At 45.4% G+C, this 22,925-nt stretch overlaps 1 protein-coding gene across 3 annotated transcripts in view; it reads left to right on the top strand.

The window, feature by feature from the left end:
* The window catches only part of FCHO2 (FCH and mu domain containing endocytic adaptor 2), a 458,555-nt gene that overhangs the window by 314,401 nt on the left and 121,229 nt on the right, over positions 1 to 22,925 (top strand). For all 3 annotated transcript variants that reach the window (XM_030193298.1, XM_030193297.1, XM_030193296.1), the window contains 2 exons: positions 1,259 to 1,335; positions 21,814 to 21,929. In XM_030193298.1, the coding sequence (XP_030049158.1) occupies positions 1,259 to 1,335; positions 21,814 to 21,929 (193 nt within the window). The remainder of the gene's footprint in view (positions 1 to 1,258; positions 1,336 to 21,813; positions 21,930 to 22,925) is intronic.

Below are 22,925 nucleotides of genomic sequence, written 5' to 3'. Positions count from 1 at the left end.
TTTTCTTAAGGAAGATTTTAAATATCCTGAATATAATCTCCCTCCAATACAAAAGCTTTATTTGTTGCCCAATCGTGGTTTAAAAGCAAAAGACCAAGCGCCTATAATTCAAGCTCCTGAAAATCTGGATATTTCTGCTTTGCTGGAACAGTCACAGGAGGACATTGAATTTAGATCTACGTTATTGGTATCTTTTGTCTTTCTTATGGATAAAGAGGCGTTATTGAGACAGTATTTAAGACAGATTTCATCAGTAATTTTTATGGGGGAGAAAATCCAGATATTTCCTGATGTATCCAGAACTACGCAAGAAAGGAGAAAGAAATTCTTACTCTTGAGACAAGAGTCAATACAGATGGGGGCGAAATTCCAGTTGAGATTTCCATGTAAATGTGTGATATTTTTTGAAAATAAGACATACCATTTCTTTGAACCAATACAACTAAGATCTTTTTTAAATGCAAGGGTTCCAAAACCTCCATAGATATCTAATTCAGGACTTTGAATTATGAAGATGTAACAATAAAATAGCTCGACGCTTTCCTTTCTAATATAAGTTTCTTAAAAGTATCTTAATCCTCTATATAAGATTTATGTTAATCAGCCTCTTTATTTGAGGACTATACATAAAGGAACTGATTTTGTTGTCATATGGATTAAGCATAATGACCATGTATATTGCTTTGGAATTCCCTTTTTTTTATTTTCTTGACAAAGTTTAACTTTGGAATGTAATTGAAAAATTGAATAAATAAAGAATTTTAAAAAAGAAATGGACATTTATATGCCGAGCGCAGGTGGCATAAACATCCAATTTAGAAAAATAAAGTCTAAAATTTCAGTGGCTTGAAAACAGGTACATAAACCTGTTTGTGCTGGCACATACACATTTATGCTTAGAATAGCAACATAAATGTGTATGTGTCAGCTGAAGAAGGCCAGCCAGCCTCTTTAAGTTAAGTAACTGTTACATCACGTTAAGGCAATGCTTTGTTACCTGTTAAGAAGATAATTTACTTAGACAAGGAGGTTTTTAGCCTGTGATGAAGAAGCCCTAGCCCTCTGCCTGTTAAAGTACGGAAGAGGAGTTTCTTGAGCCGTTTTCCTCCTTTAGAACGGACTACTAGTACTTATTTGGACTGTGTTTCTTTATTTATATGCATGTATTAGAGAGGAAACCAGTTCCCCTATAGTGGTTATAGCTCATCCCTATAAATATATATGCTTCATATTTATTTGTCTGTGCAATCTGTTGCAGGAGGGTGAACAGTGATCTGCTTGCTTGGGATCCATTGTTTGGACCGTCTTATGATTCATCTTCATTGTCTTCCTCAGGTATAAAATAGATTGCCCTGGAGTAGGGAAATCCTTTATCTTTGTTTTTAAAATATTTGGTGGTGGTGGGGGGTGATTTTATATATCCTATCATTGGATTAGTGTACATGCACTCTTTTCACTCTATGGACTTTGCAGGATATTTACTTTGAAAATAATCCTTTGAAAAGTTTCTGTACACATTTTATATCTGCTAATTTATGCAAATAACTGTTCTGAATAAAAATTCAGAAGTGTGCTTTTAATTCAAAACTCAGCCCCAGGAATGCCACCCCCCCCCCCAAAAAAAAAAAAAAACTAATAAAAATGCTTGTGAAAGGTACCGCATACATAACTTTTTTTTTCACATGTAGGGGGCCAATTTTATAACAGTTTAATAGAGCAGGAAGGTGCCTATTTTTAGCTTATTGTATAAAGACAGTGGCACTTGTGTTTTTTATACCATACTACCCCAAAACCTGCAGACCTAGATTGCAGGAATAAATGTAATAGTACAATGCATGTGTAAATTGTGGACCCACCCAAATTCCTCCCCTGACCATGCCTATTGTACAAGTACATGATAGCTGGCATTGTGTATACTTTTAGATGTGACCTATAAACATAAGCATTGCCATAATGGGACAGACCGAAGATCCATTAAGCCCAGTATCCTGTTTGCAACAGTAGCCAATCCCAGAATAGCAAAACAGGTTTTATGCTGGTTATCCTAGAATATGCAGTAAATATTCCCAAGTCCGTCTTAACAATGGCATGGAGGGGCATTTTCGAAAGGGACGTCCAAGTTGTGATTTGGACGTCCTTGCAAAACGGCGAAAATCCAGGGGTGGGGAAACCCGTATTTTCGAAACAGGATGGATGTCCATCATTCGTTTCAAAAATATCAGATTTGGACGTCCCTAGACATGGACGTTTCTGACTTTAGGTGATGCAGTTACTGGACCTGCACACAGTATTTGAGGTGTGGCCGTACCCATGGAGAGATACAAAGGCATTATAACATTCTCAGTTTTGTTTCCCATTCCTTTCCTAATAATTCCTACCATTCGATTTGCTTTCTTAGCCGCTGCTGCACATTGTATTCCTTATTTGAACTGTCTAAACTGTGCTGCAGAACTAACGTTAAAACTCTATTCTGGGGCTTCCTGTGACTTATCAGCTCTGCTCTACACTGATGCTATGGTAAAATCTAGAATAATCTTTTCACTGCTAGCCTATGGAACTGTAATTGAGACTTTAAATGCTAAACATACAAAAAAAAAAACCTAAATTCCTTAAACTAAATGAGTAGAGTAACTTAAAAATAAAGACACTGAGATAACCTATTTAACTCTAAATCTACCCTTCTCAAATTTAAAAGAAATTTCCCAGCAAATAACTTACCAATGAAGATTTGTCCTGCTCTGGAAGTCTTCACTTTACATATGTAAATTTGAAATTGGCCTTATAGAGTGGACTGTTTTATAAAAATATATTTTCTTTTAGTAAAGCACTGCTTTACCTGCAGAAATGGTTTTGGAAACTACTCTCATGGGGCAATTTTGATTAGCTCTTGTGTTTGGAATGTTATACAAGCATTTTATGCACATTTTTTGCTGTATACAAAATACAGATGCTTAAAATTGCAATTTACAACCGAACAATTTTACTGAGTAATTTGACTTTGAAAATTTAACTTTTCATTATTTTCCACTTTACTGTGATTTTCCAAATGTGTAAACCCATGTGTATTAGTATTTCACTTCTTTGAAATTTCTTTCTTCTGTCTGAGGGACTGATGCAGAAAGCTAGTGCAGTTGGAAGCACATGGTTATTGACACATCTGTGCTCAGGCAATTCTGTAATTGGATGCCTCGTTAGGCAATCCAGTGCCATTTGCTGAGCACCAATTCTATAATGGCATCTGTGCACCAAGATGCTGTTAAAGAACACTAGCATAAGTTGGCATTGGCATACGTACATTTAGGCATGGCTATTTATACCAGGATCAATGGTTGGTGTAAATGAGCAATCCTGTGTGTGTAACTGATTGTATTCTATAATGCACGTATATATAAGTTGGAGACATGACCGTTCCCCTTCCATATTCTGTCCATGTGCATGCCCTCTTGCAGTTACACACTAAAGACATTTGTGTAGAATGGTACGTATTGCGCTGGCGTGTAAGTGCCAATTAAGATGGCACACCTTTTATCTATCACATTCTCAACCTCTCACTTTCCACTGCAACTTTCCCTACTGCCTTTAAACATGCTGTGGTCACACCTCTCCTTAAGAAGCCTTCACGCGGCCCTACTTGTCCCTCTAATTACTCACCCATCTCCCTCCTCCCTTTTCTCTCCAAATTACTTGAGCGTGCTGTTCACCACCGCTGCCTTGATTTTCTCTCCTCACATGCTATTCTTGACCCACTACAATCTGGTTTTCGCCCTCTCCACTCAACCGAAACTGCGCTTACTAAAGTCTCCAATGACCTATTACTGGCTAAATCCAGAGGTCTCTATTCCATCCTCTTTCTTCTTGATCTTTCCGCTGCTTTTGACACTGTCGATCACAGCATACTCCTCGATACCCTGTCCTCACTTGGATTCCAGGGCTCTGTCCTTTCCTGGTTCTCTTCCTACCTCTCCCTCCGCACCTTCAGTGTTCACTCTGGTGGATCCTCTTCTACTTCTATCCCTCTGCCTGTCGGCGTACCTCAGGGTTCTGTTCTTGGTCCCCTCCTCTTTTCTATCTACACTTCTTCCCTTGGTTCATTAATCTCATCCCATGGCTTTTCCTACCATCTCTATGCTGATGACTCCCAAATCTACCTTTCTACTCCTGATATCTCACCTTGCATCCAAACCAAAGTTTCACCGTGCTTGTCTGACATTGCTGTCTGGATGTGTCAACGCCACCTGAAATTAAACATGACCAAAACCGAGCTTCTCATTTTTCCCCCCAAACCCACCTCCCCACTCCCCCCATTTTCTATTTCTGTTGATGGCTCTCTCATTCTCCCTGTCTCCTCATCTCGAAACCTTGGGGTCATCTTTGACTCTTCTCTCTCCTTCTCTGCTCATATCCAGCAGATCGCCAAGACCTGTCGTTTCTTTCTTTACAACATCCGTAAAATCCGCCCCTTTCTTTTCGAGCACTCTACCAAAACCCTCATCCACACCCTTGTCACCTCTCGTTTAGACTACTGCAATCCTGCTTCTTGCTGGCCTCCCACTTAGTCACCTCTCCCCTCTCCAATTGGTTCAGAACTCTGCTGCCCGTCTCGTCTTCTGCCAGGGTCGCTTTACTCATACTACCCCTCTCCTCAAGACGCTTCACTTGCTCCCTATCCATTTTCGCATCCTGTTCAAACTTCTTCTACTAACCTATAAATGTACTCACTCTGCTGCTCCCCAGTATCTCTCCACACTCGTTCTTCCCTACACCCCTTCCCGTGCACTCTGCTCCATGGATAAATCCTTCTTATCTGTTCCCTTCTCCACTACTTCCAACTCCAGACTTCATGCCTTCTGTCTCGCTGCACCCTACGCCTGGAATAAACTTCCTGAGCCCCTACGTCTTGGCCCATCCTTGGCCACCTTTAAATCTAGACTGAAAGCCCACCTCTTTAACATTGCTTTTGACTCGTAACCACTCGCCTCCACCTACCCTCCTCTCCTCCTTCCTGTACATATTAATTGATTTGATTTGCTTACTTTATTTTTTGTCTATTAGATTGTAAGCTCTTTGAGCAGGGACTGTCTTTCTTCTATGTTTGTGCAGTGCTGCGTACGCCTTGTAGCGCTATAGAAATGCTAAATAGTAGTAGTAGTAATTTATAAAATTGCCATGCCACATTTTGGGAACCCAGTGCAGAGAAAGGATTTGCGCAAAAGCAAAACTTCATGTTTGATACCACTACTACTACTACTACTAATCATCATTTCTATAGCGCTACTAGACATACGCAGCGCTGTACACATTATATGCAGGTACTTTCTCTGTCCATAGAGAGCTCACAATCAGCACACAGTATATTAAAATAGAGGCTATTAGGTAGTCAGGCCCTATGTAGAGAACTGCTGCAGAAAGCTTTAAGATGAGCACAACTCGGGAAACCTGAATGCCATATCTGAGTAGATGTAAAAGGGTTAGCTCGCTTTAAAACAGCAGTTGCATCAGACAGAATAGTTAAATGCACCCCACCTGGGTCCCCAGACTCATCCCCATCCCTGAAAGGTCCCCCGTGCTGCAATCCCATACCCCTGATCCTCCAAAAGTAATTCCTGTTAGTGTAGTGGACCTGACCACAATCCCTCCAAAAATATCTCTTATATCAAGTAGACCCTCCTTCTATACATTGAAGAAGAGGCATCAACGATGGCCACTTGATCCTGCCTCCATGCTGCCATCTTCCAAAATGACAGTGCCTGACCCTGTGTGGTGCATTCCGGGATGACATATATAGGGTCAGTCTGCCAAATATGGGAAGTTAACCAAATAAGGGAAATCTATGCCCAGATTACCAAATAAGGGAAAAATTCCCTTATTTGGCAGACTTGACCCCCACATGGTATTTCTCAGGATGCACCATGTGCTTCCAGTTTGGAAAATGGCTGCGTAGAGGCAGGAGCTAGTGGGCATAACTTCTATCTGTTCTTTAAGGTACGCACTGGGGAGGAAAGACTTACTAGAAACCAGGGACATATTTTAGGGAGCCCAAGGACTCCACTAGAGACCATGGATATTTTGGGGGGGAGGTTGGGGAAAGGAAATCAAGGGCATTAGACGATCAGGGTCATTTCAGTGGGGTGGGGAGGGGATCAGAGATTGTGGGGTTATCTCAGGGGGATCCTGGGAATTTGGGGGGGGGGGCAGTGAAGGTGACCTTTGTGCAGTACATGAGCCAGTCACTTCTCACACATGACTTTTTTTGCTCTTCTGCAGCAAATGACTGCATACTACTGCCTCCGTGTGTACTATTATTTGATAGCACACACTTTTTAATGCAATAATTTGCATGCAATTAATTTACCGTATCAGAGAGAAAAAGTTTCACATTAGGTTTGCATTAGAAGCCATGTGCTTAGCCATCGGCACACAGTTCTGTTGCGTAGCTTTTTGCCTTGGCCCATGTGAAGTTGAACTATTTGGCATTGCTTAGACCATTTATTGTTACTAGGTTCTAGTAATGCTTTTTTTAGCCAAAATGTGTAGTCTGAGTCAGAGGCCTAGCCATTCCTCTGATTTGGAGGCGCTCAAAGGTGGACTGAGGGGGCAACATATTCCCTCCCAACCCCCCACCCTCTTGAGTTAAAAATGATACCTTTTCTGGCAGGGATGTGAAGCTTTTGCCCCCTCTAAACCTACACTGGACCTGTTAAATGGATGGCGGAGTTGCCAAAGCCCTGCCAGCCAAAGAAACTCCCTGCTGAGCCACTCCCCTCCTCCTTGTGCTGCTGCAGTAACCTGGAAGTCGGTGGGGTGCGCGAACTGAGCATGAGAGAGGAGTCCTAGTTTTAGTGGCTGGAGGTACCCAGCCAACTTCTTTGAGAAGGAGGGCAGCAGCTTGGAAGGGAATTGTTTTGGCTGGCAGGGCTTTGGCATCCCCACCAGACATTTAATTGGTGCAGTGCAGGTTTGGAGGGGGCCTGAACCCAAAGTAGGGGGCCCAGGGCCCCCCCAGCGTCTATGCCACTGGTCTGAGTACAGGTTTTCTGGGAAAGTTTCAATCTGCTCATTCTTAATCTATTATTGGACTTTATAAAACAATGCATATTTATTGCACATATGTCATTTCAAGAAGCTTTTCAGAATTTTAGAGGATGCTGAGGAGGTTAGTAGCATAGCACCCTCACTGTGTAGATCACTTGAGATGTCTCATTACGTATGTGGTCCTGAAGATAATCATGTTTATGATGATTTGCATATCTTTTAGTACACTCCAAGAATATTCAGTATTTGTGAAGCTTTACTTTGTTTTAGTATAGAGACCTTCTATGGTGTTGTAACGCAGTTTTCCATATCATCATGCTGATCAATCCATAGACTGGTGGGTTGTGTCCATCTACCAGCAGGTGGAGATAGAGAGCAATCCTTTTGCCTCCCTATATGTGGTCATGTGCTGCCGGAAACTCCTCAGTATGTTCTCTATCTCAGCAGGTGGTGGTCACACACAGCAGCAGCTCTGGCTAGGCCTCCAAGCCTAATTTTAGGTTTTGTTGAGTGCCTGGGGTTGAGGGCTCTTCTTGAGCAAGTGCAAACCTGGTGGCGCCAGGTCCCTCCTTTTCTCCCCCCTCCCGCTGGCTCCGTTAAAAAAAAAAAAAAAAAAAAATTTGGACGTCCTTAAGGGCGTTTATTTCGACGTTTATTAAACGTTTATTGCAGCTACTCACTGGGACACCAGGTCGTTACAGCTCGGAGCGAGAAGCAGGTAATTTTTACCTTTTTATAGCGGGCAGGGGGTTCCCCGATTGATCTCCACGTGGCCTATGGCGTCGGAGGGCGAGGGCGCGAAGAATTGCTCCCTGGACCGCGTGTGCGCTTCTAGCGGGGATGCGGGGGTTTTAAAAGTCTGATTCACCCTTGGTGGGTGTCAGTGTGGAGGCCAGTCAGTGTCCCGGGTCTTCCTCCGGCGCGGCGGTTTTTCCCGCCATAAACGCCCATCCCCCGCTGCTCGCCTCCGCCATCTTGGCCGGCCACTCTGCTCGGACGGCTTCTTCTTGGGCCGCCCTTGAGCTGGGGAGACGTTCATGCCATGGCCGCCCTTGATTTGGGCGACGGCAAAAAGCGGCTAAAGTTAAGCGCCGTTCTTCCCGCGCGGCTCCTTCGCGGAGTGTCGCGCCGGACGCCATCTTGGATACGCCAGCATGTTGCTCCCCCGCTCTTGCGGAGCCGCCGGTTTGAGGGTGCGTCTAGGGCTGTGGCCCAGGCTGCTGAAATTCACAGTCTGGGGGGTTTCTCCCCCGAGTTTATTTTGCTGCTGCATCAGGCCTTCCTTATGCAAAACGCTGCCCCTTCTCCCTTGTCCGATAACAGGGTTGAGGCCCCCGGAAGTAAACGCCCTCGGGTGGATTCCCAGGCCTTAGAGGACGCTGTTTCCTCTGATGTAGATGAGGGCAGCGTATCTGAGTTCTCCCAACGGTCCTTTGGGGATTCCTTGGAGGAGACGGATTCCCGCTCGGATGGAGCGGATGACCCCTCTGCAGCGCGGATCTTTCGCTCAGAGGATTTGCCCAACCTGTTACTGCAGGCCATGAGCATTTTGAAGATTTCCTCGCCAGAGGACGTCTCTCCCTCAGTCCCTGTTGGCTCTGGCATTATGCTGGGGACGAAGCGCCCGCCTAGAACCTTCCACGTGCATGATGCCATGCACACCTTAATTTCGGCTCAATGGGATGTCCCGGAAGCGAGCCTCAAAGTGGCTAGGGCTATGTCCCGCCTCTATCCTTTGCCTGAAAGTGAACGTGAGGCCTTTATTTGGCTTACCGTGGATTCTTTAATCACTGCGGTGACTAAGAAAACGGCGTTGCCGGTGGAAGAGGCACGGCACTAAAGGACGCCCAAGACAGAAGATTGGAAGCGGCTTTAAGGTCGTCCTTCGAGGCGGCTGCCTTAAGTTTGCAGGCCTCAGTTTGCGGCTCCTATGTGGCCAGGGCGTGCCTGACGATGGTGCAGCGGGCTTCCCCCTCGGATCCTTCCTTGAGGGCTGACTGGCCGGCCCTGGAATCGGGCTTGGCTTATTTGGCAGACTTACTGTTTGATGTCTTGAGAGCCTCGGCTAAAGGCATGGCTCAGACAGTCTCTGCGCGGCGCTGGCTTTGGCTGAAACATTGGTCTGCGGACCACGCCTCTAAGTCCCGCCTGGCAAAGTTGCCTTTTAAAGGCAAGCTGCTCTTTGGGGTCGAGCTGGACAAAAATCGTGACCGATCTCGGCACGTCTAAGGGCAAGAGGTTACCAGAGGTCAGGGCTCGGGCCAATGCTCGCCCGGTATCTCCAGAGGACGGTTTCAGGAAGCCCGTCGGTACCGTCCGGGCAAGTCGGGCTCCTCTGCCCCCTCTTCCTTCAAAAGGAACTTCTCCCCCAAGCAGCAGTCCTTTCGCAGAGGACCGCCGTCCCGGAGGTACGCCCTCCGGTCCTCCCCCAGGGTCTCGTACCCATGACTGGGTCCTGGTCCATGGCCCAGTGCAGATTGGATGGACAGCCTGTCCTCGTTTTCTGGGCGAGTGGACCAGAGTAACTTCAGACGCTTGGGTTGCTGGAAGTCATCAGAGACGGCTACAAGTTAGAGTTCTGCCGACCCTTAAGAGACGGGGTTTGTACTCTCTCCCTGCAAGTCTCCGGTCAAAGCTGTGGCAGTGCAGCAGACCTTGGACAACCTGATACGCCTGGGTGCGGTCGTTCCGGTGCCAGAAAATCAGATTGGCAAGGGACGTTACTCCATTTACTTTGTGGTACCAAAGAAAGGAGGTTCTGTCCGGCCTATCCTCGACCTCAAAGGGGTCAATCGGGCCTTGAAAGTGCGGCACTTTCGCATGGAGACTCTCCGCTCTGTTATAGCGGCAGTGAAGGCAGGAGAGTTCTTGGCTTCCTTGGACATCAAGGAAGCGTACCTGCATATTCCCATCTGGCCTCCTCATTAACGCTTTCTGCGTTTTGCAGTCCTGGGCCGACACTTCCAGTTCAGAGCCCTCCCTTTCGGGTTGGCTACTACTTCCGCGGACCTTCTCCAAAGTAATGGTGGTCATCGCGGCCTTCCTGCGAAAGGAAGGAGTACAAGTCCATCCTTATCTGGACGACTGGTTGATCCGAGCCCCCTCTTATGCAGAGTGCGGCAAAGCTGTGGACCGGGTGGTTGCTCTTTGAGCTCCCTGGGGTGGATCATCAACTGGGAGAAGAGCCAGCTGCGCCCGACTCAGTCCCTGGAGTATCTGGGAGTTCGATTCGACACCCAAGTGGGCAGGGTGTTCCTGCCAGACAATCTGATTGTCAAACTTCAGGCTCAGGTGGACCAGTTCCTAGTAGCCTCTCCTCTTCGGGCTTGGGACTATGTACAGCTGTTGGGCTCTATGACGGCCACGATGGAAGTAGTGCCCTGGGCCAGGGCTCATATGAGACCACTACAACTCTCTCTGCTGCAGCGCTGGACTCCGATGTCGGAGGATTATGCTGTGCGCCTTCCCTTGGACCCAGCAGTGCGCAAGGCGCTGAGCTGGTGGATGCAGACAGACAAGTTGTCTGCAGGAATGCCTCTGGTGACCCCGGAGTGGATTGTCGTCACGACGGACGCCTCTTTGTCGGGCTGGGGAGCCCACTGCTTGGGAAGGACAGCGCAGGGGCTCTGGTCTCCTGCAGAGGCAAAGTGGTCTATCAACCTCCTGGAACTCAGAGCCATTCGGTTGGCGCTTTTGGAGTTCATCCCGGTACTGGCGTTGAAGCCAGTACGGGTCCTGTCGGACAATGCCACGGCTGTGGCCTATGTCAACCGCCAGGGAGGTACCAAGAGCGCCCCTCTAGCCAAGGAGGCCATGAATCTATGCCAGTGGGCGGAAGCGAACCTGGAACAGCTGTCAGCGGCCCACATTGCCGGAGTCATGAATGTCAAGGCGGACTTCCTCAGTCGCCATACCTTGGAGCCCGGAGAGTGGCAGCTATCTGCTCAGGCGTTCTTGGACATCACGAAGCGCTGGGGCCAGCCGAGCCTAGATCTGATGGCGTCATCGGCCAATTGCCAAGTGCCGCGCTTTTTCAGCAGAGGACGGGACCCTCGATCCCTGGGAGTAGATGCTCTTCTCCAACAGTGGCCGACACAAGAGCTTCTCTATGTGTTCCCGCCCTGGCCCATGTTGGGCAGGGTGCTAGACCGGGTGGCAAAGCATCCGGGCCGGATAATCCTGGTGGGTCCGGACTGGCCCAGACGTCCCTGGTATGCGGACTTGATCAGGCTCTCAGTCGACGATCCTCTGCGGCTGCCAGTGGAGCAGGGCCTGTTACATCAGGGTCCCGTGGTGATGGAGGATCCCTCCCCCTTTGGTCTTACGGCCTGGCTATTGAGCGGCAGCGTCTGAGAAAGAAGGGCTTCTCAGACAAGGTCATCGCCACTATGCTGAGAGTGAGGAAGCGCTCTACTTCTACTGCTTACGCCAGGGTTTGGCGTACCTTTGCAGCGTGGTGTGAAGCAGGCTCACTTTCTCCCTTCACTGCTCCAATTTCTTCAGTGTTGGCATTCCTGCAAGAAAGTCTGGAGAAAGGCCTGTTGCTCAGTTCCCTTAAAGTCCAGGTAGCGGCTCTGGCTTGCTTCAGGGGCCGCCTGAAGGGTGCTTCCCTGGCTTCGCAGCCAGATGTGGTGCGCTTTCTCAAGGGAGTTAATCACCTGCGCCCTCCTCTGCACTCAGTGGTGCCTGCGTGGAATCTCAACCTGGTGCTAAGAGCCTTGCAGAAGCCGCCTTTTGAACCCTTGTCTAGGGCATCTCTGAAAGACCTGACGTTGAAAGCAGTCTTTTTGGTGGCTATCACTTCAGCCAGAAGAGTTTCCGAGCTCCAGGCACTCTCATGTCGAGAGCCTTTTCTGCAGTTCACTGAGGCAGGAGTGACTATTCGCACAGTGCCTTCCTTCCTGCCCAAGATTGTTTCTCGCTTCCATGTGAATCAGCAGCTCTGTCTCCCTTCCTTTCGTAGGGAGGACTACCCAGAGGAATACTCTGCTCTCAAATATCTGGATGTGAGACGAGTCATCATCAGATACTTGGAAGTGACCAATGATTTCCGGAAATCGGATCATCTGTTTGTCCTGTTTGCAGGTCCTCGTAAGGGTCTGCAGGCTTCTAAGCCTACAGTGGCAAGATGGGTCAAGGAGGCCATTGCAGCAGCTTATGTGGCCGCGGGGAAGGTGCCGCCTATCCAGCTGAAGGCTCACTCCACTAGAGCTCAGGCGGCCTCGATGGCAGAGGCCGGGTCCGTCTCCTTGGAAGAGATTTGCAAGGCGGCAACTTGGGCATCGGCCCATACCTTCTCCAGGCATTACCGCTTGGCTGTGGCTGCTCGGGCGGAGGCCCGGTTTGGAGCTTCAGTGTTGCGGTCAGGGATTTCAATGTCCCGCCCTGGGTGAGTACTGCTTCGGTACATCCCACCAGTCTATGGATTGATCAGCATGATGATATGGAAGGTAAAATGATGTATCATACCTGATAATTTTCTTTCCATTAATCATAGCTGATCAATCCATAGTCCCTCCCAGATATCTGTATTGTTTATATTCTAGTTGCATTTCAGGTTCAAGTTTAGTCTTCAGTTCCTGTTCAGGAGGACTTCGTGTTCAAGTTTTTCAATGGATTCTTCAAGAGTTGAGACGAATTTGTGTTACAGTGAGCTGCTGCATTCCTCTCCCCTCCGTTTTACGGGGCTGGATTGAGACCTAAATTCTGCCGGCGCTCCCTCCCGCTTCGTGCGGCAGTAGGGCAGCTTTGTACCCCTCCCGCTTCGGCGGTGTTAGGGTCAGTCAGCTCCTCCCGCGGTTGCGGTTGCAGGATAAGCCAGATCCCCCCGCATCGGCGGGGTGGTGTCCCTCCCCGCTCCGCGGGGATGAGCTGGACGGATTCCCCTCCCCCACTTGTGTGGGGATGAGCTGGGTTAATTCCCCTCCCCCGTTTCGGCGGTGGTGAGCTGGGCAGAGTGTCCCTTTGTGGGTGTAATTCTCTAAATGCTGAGTCCCGCGGTATGGAGCTTGGATATCGACATACTGAGGAGTTTCCGGCAGCACATGACCACATATAGGGAGACAAAAGGATTGCTCTCTATCTCCACCTGCTGGTAGATGGACACAACCCACCAGTCTATGGATTGATCAGCTATGATTAATGGAAAGAAAATTATCAGGTATGATACATAATTTTACCTTACTTACCACTGTAAAATTCCTCTTTTGCACTAACTTTACTATTAATATTTTATTGTCTAATACTGTAGAATGTTCTTATGAGAGCTGGTAAATTAGAAAATAACTAAATGAATATTGAGTTTGTGAAAGTCTTGACACCCTTGTACATTTTCCACATTCTGTTTAAAAATAGAATTCAAAATACTTAAAATACATATTTCACTGTTCTATGCAACATTCTTTATACTTTCAACATGAAAGAACAATTATAGAAATATACAAAAGTCATTAAGAAACAAAGGTTTTGATTGCAGAGTCTTCACATCCTTTGTCATAAGAAAAGCAAATTATCTGCCTTCCAAAAATTGCCTAAAGGCCCATAAATTAGAGCCCACCTGTGTCCAATCACCTTATTTGAGTCGATTGAGTACTTTTGGAAAAGCAAGAAGCTGGTAAAAGAATCAGTTGGGACCACCAGATGGACTGAAGGGTTAAAGGGGCACTCATGGAGGACAAAGTCACAGCTGAGAGACTAAATGAATTCTGCTTCAGTCTTTAGTGAGGAAGATGTAGGGTAAGATACCTGTGCCAGAAATGGTATTTAATGGTGATCAGTTGGAGAAACTGAACAAATGTCTGTAAACCTGGAAAATGTAATAGGGAAATTTAACAGACTAAAGAGTAGCAAATCACTTGGACCAGATGATATACATCCCAGAGTACTGATAGAACTAAAAAAATAATGAACTTGTAGAGCTGTTATTAATAGTATATAATTTATCTTTAAAATCAAGCTTGGTACTGGAAGATTAGAGGGTGGCCAGTGTAGCACCAGTTTTTAAAAAGGGTTCCAGAGGTGACCTGGGAAATTGTAGATTGTGATCGTGACATTGGTGCTGTGCAAAGTGATAGAAACAAAGGGGTCCTTTTACTAAGCTGCAGCAAAAGTGGCTTACAGCAGTGTGAGCACACATGCACTGGGCCAGTTTTTACCGTATTCTGGGAAACGGTTCCTTTTTTAAGGGGCCATAAATGGACAAGTGGCAAAATAAAAACCAGCGCACATCCATTTTCAACCTGAGACCTCATTGCCACCCATTGACGTAGCGGTAAGATCTCACGCACTAACCTGGGCGGTAGGCATGCAGCACACACCCACTGCTGTTAACCACCGGATAAGTGTCATGCGATAGAAAATATTTTCTGCCACATGTTTTTGGCGCATGCCAAATTCAGAATTACCACCAGGGCATGCAGTAGCTGGGTGATAATGCTGATTTGGTGCCTGCCTTTGTAAAAGGGTCCCAAAATTACTGCGCATATAGATAGGCATGGATTAATGGGTCAAAGCCAACATGGATTTAGCCAAGGGAAATCTTGTCTCACCAATCTACTACATTTCTTTGAATAAACATATGGACGGGGGCCAAGATGGCGGCGATATAGGAAGGCTGTAAAGAACGCTCTTCCACAAGCGTTAAAATTTCTTTGAACTCTTGCTTACTTGATACGAGCATGCCAAAGTGTCATGTCCCCTACCTCACGCAAGCGGCGTCCTCAGGCTGCGCAGAGTCCTGTCGACACGCACACTTGACTGGCACAGCCCTGAGCCATGTGTGTGTAGTTCTTCTCTGGCTGCAGACTCCTTGATTGCTTTGCTTCTATGCACCTGGCTCTGCTTTCTCTCTGCCTGACTTCCAGACTCCTTGATTGTTTGCTTCCACCCACCTGGGTCTGCTCTTCCTCTGCCTGGCTTCCCTTGCTTCTCTCCTGTTGGTCTTCCGGTTCCTCCTTCCCCTGCTCTGTCCTATGGCTGTGCCCCTTCTCCCTGCTGATATCAGACGCCATCACTTTATCAGCTGAGCTCTCCTAGACTCCTTGCTTCGGCTTCTACTTTGGTAGGTGTTACTTGCTCAGTAGTGGCTTCTCCTCTACTTTGTTCTTCGTGCTGACTCTGCCTGTACCTGGATTACTCTCGTGTCTGCTGCCTGCCTACTGACCTTGCCTGTACCTGGATTACTCTCGTGTCTGCTGCCTGCCTACTGACTCTGCCTGTACCTGGATTTTTATTTATTTTTATTATTTATTGCATTTGTATCCCACATTTTCCCACCTATTTGCAGGCTCAGTGTGGCTTACAGAGGCTTGTTATGGCATTGTCATTCCAGGATATCAGATACAGTTAGTGATGTTACTAAGATTAAGTAGGGGAAAAGAAAGAGTTAGGTGGGTGAGTATAGAAGGTAGACTTTCTTAACTGGGTTGGATTGGCGAAGTAATTTATTGAGGCTATGGGTATTCTTTGTAGGCCTTGTTGAAGAGATAGGTCTTCAGAGATTTACGAACATTGGTTATTTTGTCAATAGATTTCAAATCCTTCGGTAATGCGTTCCACAGTTGCATGCTCATGTAGGAGAAGGTAGTGGCGTGTAGCTGCTTGTATTTTAGTCCTTTACAGCTGGAGAAGTGCAGATTGAGGAATTTGCGGGCTGATCTTTTGGCGTTTCTGGGAGGCAAGTCCACTAGGTTTAGCATGTAAGTTGGGGTGTCTGCGTGGATGATTTTGTGTACAATCGTGCATATCTTGAACGCGATGCGTTCCTTGAGTGGGAGCCAGTGAAGTTTCTGTCTCAGGGGTTTTGCACTTTCATATTTAGTTTTTCCAAATATGAGTCTGGCAGCAGTATTCAGGGCTGTTTGGAGTTTTTTTGATGGTCTGTTCTTTGTAACCAGCGTATAGTGCATTGCAGTAGTCCAAGTGACTTATTACCATTGACTGTACTAGGGTATGGAAGATGTATCTCGGGAAGAAAGGTTTTACTCTTTTGAGTTTCCACATAGAAAAGAACATCTTTTTTGTCGTATTCTTCACGTGAGTATCGAGTGTGAGGTTTCGATCGATGGTAACTCCAAGAATTTTCAGATTTTGTGAGACTGGAAGAGAACAATATGGTGTGGTTATGGTGGTGAAGTTGCTTGTGTTATGTTGTGAAGTGAGTACAAGACATTGTGTTTTTTCTGCGTTAAGTTTTAGCTGGAATGCATCGGCCCAGGAGTGCATGATTTGGAGGCTCTGGTTGATGTCGTTGGTGATTTCATTCAGGTCATGTTTAAACGGGATATAGATCGTGACATCGTCTGCATATATGTAGGGGTTGAGGTTATGATTGGCAAGTAGTTTAGCTAAAGGTATCATCATTAGGTTAAAGAGGGTTGGTGAGAGGGGGGATCCTTGGGGAACTCCGCATTCAGGTATCCATGGGGCTGATCTGTCCATGTTTGTTGTTACTTGTTATGATCTTGTGGTCAGGAATCCTCTGAACCATTTGAGAACTGTGTCTCCTACTCCGAAGTATTCTAGTATATGTAATAGTATTCCATGGTTTACCATGTCGAAGGCACTGGACATGTCGAATTGTAAGAGGAGTATGTTGTTGCCAGTTGCAATTGCTTGTTTGAATGAGTTCATTGCAGACACTTAGAACAGTTTCAGTGCTGTGATCTGTCCGAAATCCTGATTGAGACTCGTGTAGAATTGAATGTCTGCTGCCTGCCTACTGACTCTGCCTGTACCTGGGTTACTCTTGTGTCTGCTGCCTGCCTACTGACCTTGCCTGCACCCACCTGGATTACTTTTGTGTCTGCTGCCTGCCTACTGACCTTGCCTGTACCTGGATTACTCTCATGTCTGCTGCCTGCCTACTGATTCTGCCTGTACCTGGATTACTCTTGTGTCTGCTGCCTGCCTACTGACTCTGCCTGTACCTGGATTACTCTTGTGTCTGCTGCCTGCCTACTGACTCTGCCTGTACCTGGATCACTCTCTTGCCTGCTGCCTGTCTGGCCGTCACATTCATCACCCTGCTTCCTGCTCCATCTCGTAAGCCCTGCAGGCTGCCCGCACCTAAGGACTCAACCTCTGGGGAACGGCGGTCAGCGCAGGTGAAACCCGGGGTTGTCCGGCCGCCAAGCAGAACCTGGTCCGAGTACCAGGCTCGGCAGCACTTTACTTGGTACAAGAACTCAGGTCTGACACAAGGAGGAAGGGGAAGCTTAAGGGACCTCCTCTCCTGAAGCTAGAAACGCCTTTAACGCGTCAAACTTCTATTACAGACTTTATGGTATCAACCCCGATTTCAGGCACGTCTGTATCCGGGTCTAGGAAGAGCCCCAGACTAGAAAGCGAATTTTCACTTAGCCCGGCGGGACCAGCTACCCCTCCATTACCACAACCAGATGAGGTAACCGTACCGAGACCACATGTAAATGGAGTCTCGAAGGGGAGGTGTTAGTGGGACTGCTGCTGATGGTACGACTCCTCGGCTTTCAGCGGAGGGGATCCAGCACTCCTTGAATATGGCGTCGGAGGAGGCAACGGTCGAAACCGTTTCTGCTAGCTACATGCAAGAGGAGATTTCCCTATGTGCCTCAGTGATTCAGCCATTGAAAAGACCACAAGAAATATTGCTGGAATCCATTTGGACTGCCTTTGAAACCCTGCATAAGGTCTGTACTTCTTTTGTCTCTGTGTCCTTAAATAATTCTGTACAAACAAGAAGTTAAGAAAATCATTGAAACTATTATTACTAAACAAACTAAACTGGAAACGGACATGGTAAAATTACAAGAGAATCAAGCTCAGTTTGCAGGGGATAGATTACTTCTTCATCGTAAAATGGAAAATTTAGAGAATAGACCGAGGAATTTAAATCTACGAATACTTAATTTCCCATATTCAAAACTTATCTCACCAAGAGCAATGTTTCATAAATTTCTGAAGGAGAATTTAAATATCCAGATCATTCCTTTCCACCTGTTCAGAAGTTATATTATTTCTAGGCTAAATATTTTATTGGTTTTGTTATAAAAGAGAGAAAGCAACAACAAGTAACAATGCTAATCTAATACATAGTGTAGTAAGTACAAGTCTTCAGGTACATTAACAAGAGCTTATGGGAGAAAAGAAAGAGAGGAGAAGGAGAGAGAGGGGAAAAAAAGATGTATATTAGTTGAGGACATAATTAGCACATGTGGAGGGCATTTTCAACCTGGGACGCCTATCTCCGAGGACGGCGCCGTGAAGGGGCGGGGCCGACCGAATTTTCGAACGAAATGGGCGTCCATCTTTCGTTTCGAGAATACGGTTGGGGCCGGCCAAATGCCTTGGATTTGGCTGGGTTTGAGATGGCCAGCCTCGGTTTCGCCGATAATGGAAACCGAGGCCGGCCATCTCAAACTCGGCCAAATCCAAGGCATTTGGTCGTGGGAGGAGCCAGCATTTGTAGTGCACTGGTCCCCCTGACATGCCAGGACACTAACCGGGCACCCTAGGGGGCACTTCTAAAAATTAAAAAAAAAATTAAAATAGCTCACATGTGCATAGCTCCCTTACCTTGGGTGCTGAGCCCCCAATTCCCCCCTCAAAACCACTCCCACAACTCTACACCATTACCATAGCCCTTATGGGTGAAGGGGGGCACGTACATGTGGGTGCATTGGATTTTGGGGGTGGGGGATTTGGAGGGCTTCCCATTTACCACAAGTGTAACAGGTGGGGGGGGGATGGGCCTGGGTCCAACTGCCTGAAGCACACTGCAGCTACTAAAAACTGCTCCAGGGACCTATATACTGCTGTCAGGGAGCTGGGTATGACATTTGAGGCTGGCATACAGTCTGGCAAAAAAAAGTTTTAAAGTTGTTTTTTTGAGGTGGGAGGGGGTTAGTGACCACTGGGGGAGTCAGGGGAGGTCATCCCCGATTCCCTCCGGTGGTCATTTGTCAGTTCGGGCACTTTTTTGGGACTTGGACATGCCCCCTTGCAGTTTGGCCGACTCCGCGACGGACTGCAGTTGTGGCCGGCCAAAATCAGCTTCGATTATGCCGATTTCACCGGCCTTGAGAGATGGCCGGCCATCTCCCAATTTGTGTCGGAAGATGGCTGGCCTTCTCTTTCGAAAATAAGTTGGATAGTAATTCCTGCATATAACACAAATACAAAGTAGTCTACAACAGAAACACACCGCTCAGCTTGCGTTGAGAGATATGATGCTAGCACAGACCATTTTTTTCTTATATCTGACAAAGCGTGGCGATTTTTTAGCCAGATACATTTCAAATTTGTAAGTTTGGAGCAACAAATTCCACCATTCCTGAAGTTATATTATTTGACGACACTGTTGAAGTTACAGGACAATCAAATGAGGCAGGAAGATCAAGTTCAACAGGAAACATATTTGGATAATTTAGACATTTCTACCTTATTGGAACAGTCTAAAGTAGAAGGTTAAAACTAAAGCCACACTCTTGGTTTCTTTTATGTTTCTACAAGACAAATAAGCTTTATTGAGACTATATTTCAAAAAAGCCCAACCTAATTTTTAGGAGGGAAAGTGTTAATTTTCCTGATATTTCTAAGTGGACTCAACAGAGGAGAAAAAAATTTATTGAAATGAGACGATGTCAAAAAACTGTGCAATTGAAGAGGTTAAAAAAACACATATTTCTAATCTTTAAAGGAAAGAATTGTCACGCTTCTAGCGGTACTTCTGGGTTTAGTGAGCCCTTGGGCCACTGCCGAGGAGCGGCAGCAGCAGGAGAATCACCGAACACAGACAGACAGAACAGACCTCCCGGTACCCCGGGTCGGAACTCTGTGGCAAAGGCTGCCGCCGAGGCAGCGCAGACAGGCACCAACTGGACCGGAAATAGCCCAAACTTCACCAGCACTTAACCACCGTTCCTCTGGGGTTGAGCCCCAGAGTGCGGGCGGTCGGCAGGATTTACCGGGCAGGGCAGGAAAGCAGAACTGCAGGGACTAGCAGGATAAAGGCTCCAGGAACCCAGCTGGAGCAGGGCAGGCTGCCGGAAGCAGAGCAAGCCAGGCAACAAGCCGGGTCTGGGCAGGCAGCAGTCAGTAGATAAGTCAGCAAACAAGCAGGGTCAAAACCTAAAACAGGAAAAACTCAGCAGCACTGCAAACGACTTCCACCAAAGGAAACTCCTCTGAGGACCTCTGGTGCAAGGCAACTAGGAACCTTTCCAGGTGGTTAATAAAGGCAGCCCACAAGGGAGTTCACCAGGTACGGATATTGCTTAGTTCCAAAAAACTCCCAAAACAATCTGGAGGGCTGGAAGATCCGGAGTGGACCAGCATATCTTCTAGAACATGGGAAACGGTAAACCATCAATTCGCAGCATTCCCCGGGTCTAACTCCCGGGGCCCGAGGTGACTGCAAGCCAGGAACCTGGACACAACCGTGACAAGAATACATTTACATGGAAATCGTTTCCAGCTTCGATTTCCATGTAAATGTATTATTTCCTTTAAAGGTTAGAAATATGTGTTTTTTGAACCTCTCCAATTGCACAGTTTTTTTAATTCTCAGGGTAGCACGGGAGAAGATCCAAATGTTTAGCTGTTCAAGAGTAAAAGGGGAAAGACCACCTGTATCTTTTCATAGTAATAGTTTTCCTCATATTCCAACTTCCTTTGGATTTATTCATGGACCCTCCTAAATTGTGGACTAATTAACCAAGTAAAGAATTTGTTTCTGTTGTTATTATTTTCAGACTGTATTTTTTCTAAATCTTGGTGTTTTCCTTCAAAGATTATTGCTCTTTGTAAAACTTTAAATTCATAAATAAATAACATATGGACAAAGGGTGAGCTGGTTAGTATTGTGTGTTTTGAATTTTCACAAGGCATTTGACAAAGTACTTCATGAACGCTCCTGAGAAATTAAAGAGTCATGGGAAAGGATGCAGTGTTCTATTTTGGATTAAGAAATGGTTAATAGAATAGAATAGAAAATCGAGAGTAGGGTTGAATGGTCAATATTCTTAATGGAGAGGAGTCAGTAGTGGGATTCCCCAGGGATCTGTGCTAAGATTGCTGCTTTTTAACATATTTTTAAATGATCTGGAATGCAGAATGCAGTGCTTGTGGTAACATAGTAAATTATTGCAAATAAAGACCTGTACGGTCCATCCAGTCTGCCAACAAAATAAACTCATTTTACATGGTAGGTGGTGGGCAGTATATTCTCTAAGTTGCTGTTGTAATGATGGGCACCTCTTTATTCAAGGCTTTGTAAATTAAAACCAAAATCTTTAACTGAATTTGCTATGTCATAGGAAGCCAATGAGAGCAGGTAATACAGGTAATATAAAGTAGAAAGTTTGGCACCACTAAGGAAAATGCCTCAATCAGCTATCCTCCAAAGTCAGTAGTGCTGGGGTAAGGAAACTGTTAAGGAAGGTCATTATGAGGCCAAAGTTTATTTTAAAATAACTAAAACGGTTTTTGACTAAGACTGGGAAAGTGTTGAACTGTTAAGAATTTCAAGATTACTCTAGAGTAGAGAGATGTGGTAGCCTTGTTAGTCCATTTTCAAAGGTAGTCAATAGAAATAAAAGAAAATAAAACATAGGAAAATAAGATGATACCTTTTTTTATTGAACTAACTTAATACATTTTCTGATTAGCTTTCGAAGGTAATCCTTCATCATTCATTAATATTCAGCCTTGTGTTTCAAGTTTAAAATTTGAGACTTTACCAAACATTTTATATGCCTCTAATATTATGATTTGATAATACTAACTAGAACTTTTTCTCAACAGTATCCAATCCCTGCCAGACCCACACTCCTCTGTCTATGGGAACTATTGTACCCCCTCCAAGGCCTTCTTCCAGACCAAAGCTTTCATCGGCGAAACTCAGTGGAATTAATGAAATAGTATGCATTTTGTTATGATTTTTGCATTTAGCTTTTTCAATTAGCAGTGCAACATAATTTTATCTTGTTTTTCAAAGAACAAATTATTTCTTGCCAGTTCAAAGTTGGGCTGTAAATGTTAATGATTTATAAAAATATCAGAATATAATAGTTCATTGACATGCTTTAAAGACTAATATGTTTAAAAAACCTTTCAGGATATTTCCCATTTTATTCAATGCACATTTTGTTAGGCTTTCTGCATGGTAATTAATGCCTTATCGCAGTGCTGTGATTTCAAAGGCCTAGAAAGTTAAACTTTGTTATTAGGACTTTCTGTTTATCAAGCTTAATAACTCTTCTTGTTTTCTAATTTGTTTAGTTCAGAAAATGTTAGCTTTACATTCTGAGTATAACTTGTACTACATTAGAGAGACTTAAGAAAGAAAACATTATTCTAGTCATTTTAAATTTAAAAGAAAACATTCTTTGTATCTGTAAAGTCCTCAAATGGGGATAAGCTAACCCAAAGTGTTAATTTAGAATTTCTCCTGCTTGAACCTAGAAAATGAGGAAAATTACAACCTATGTGGTACATATCAGACTATATAGAGGTATAGCTAATTCTCAAATTATCCATAAGAAAGGATAAGAAATTACTAGTTGGAGACTGCATAAATGTATCACTGAATAAAAAAGGATAGATAAAAAAATTTTTAAATACGTATTTTAACATCCCTATAGCTAATTATACACTTGCAAGAAAACTTATAAAAGAATTATTATACCCCTATCTGCAAACACCAGGATGCATCAGCCTTGCTATATTTGGAAATATTAAGTTATGACTGAGGGAACTGATCTTGCCTATATCTAAAATAAATCTAAGAATTAAATTCTGATCAGATTCAAAGACAAAGAAACAGTCCTTAGCTGATTCTAAAAAGTGGTCAGATCCAATCTATTGACAGAACTTGAGGCATTGCCAACTGTTGCCTAATGGAGTCTCCTTCCTCA

This window comes from Microcaecilia unicolor, chromosome 2 (assembly GCF_901765095.1).
Source record: "Microcaecilia unicolor chromosome 2, aMicUni1.1, whole genome shotgun sequence".
In the NCBI taxonomy this organism is placed as follows: domain Eukaryota; kingdom Metazoa; phylum Chordata; class Amphibia; order Gymnophiona; family Siphonopidae; genus Microcaecilia; species Microcaecilia unicolor.
Note: the sequence above shows the minus strand (reverse complement) of the source record. Positions and strands in the feature narration are given on the sequence as shown.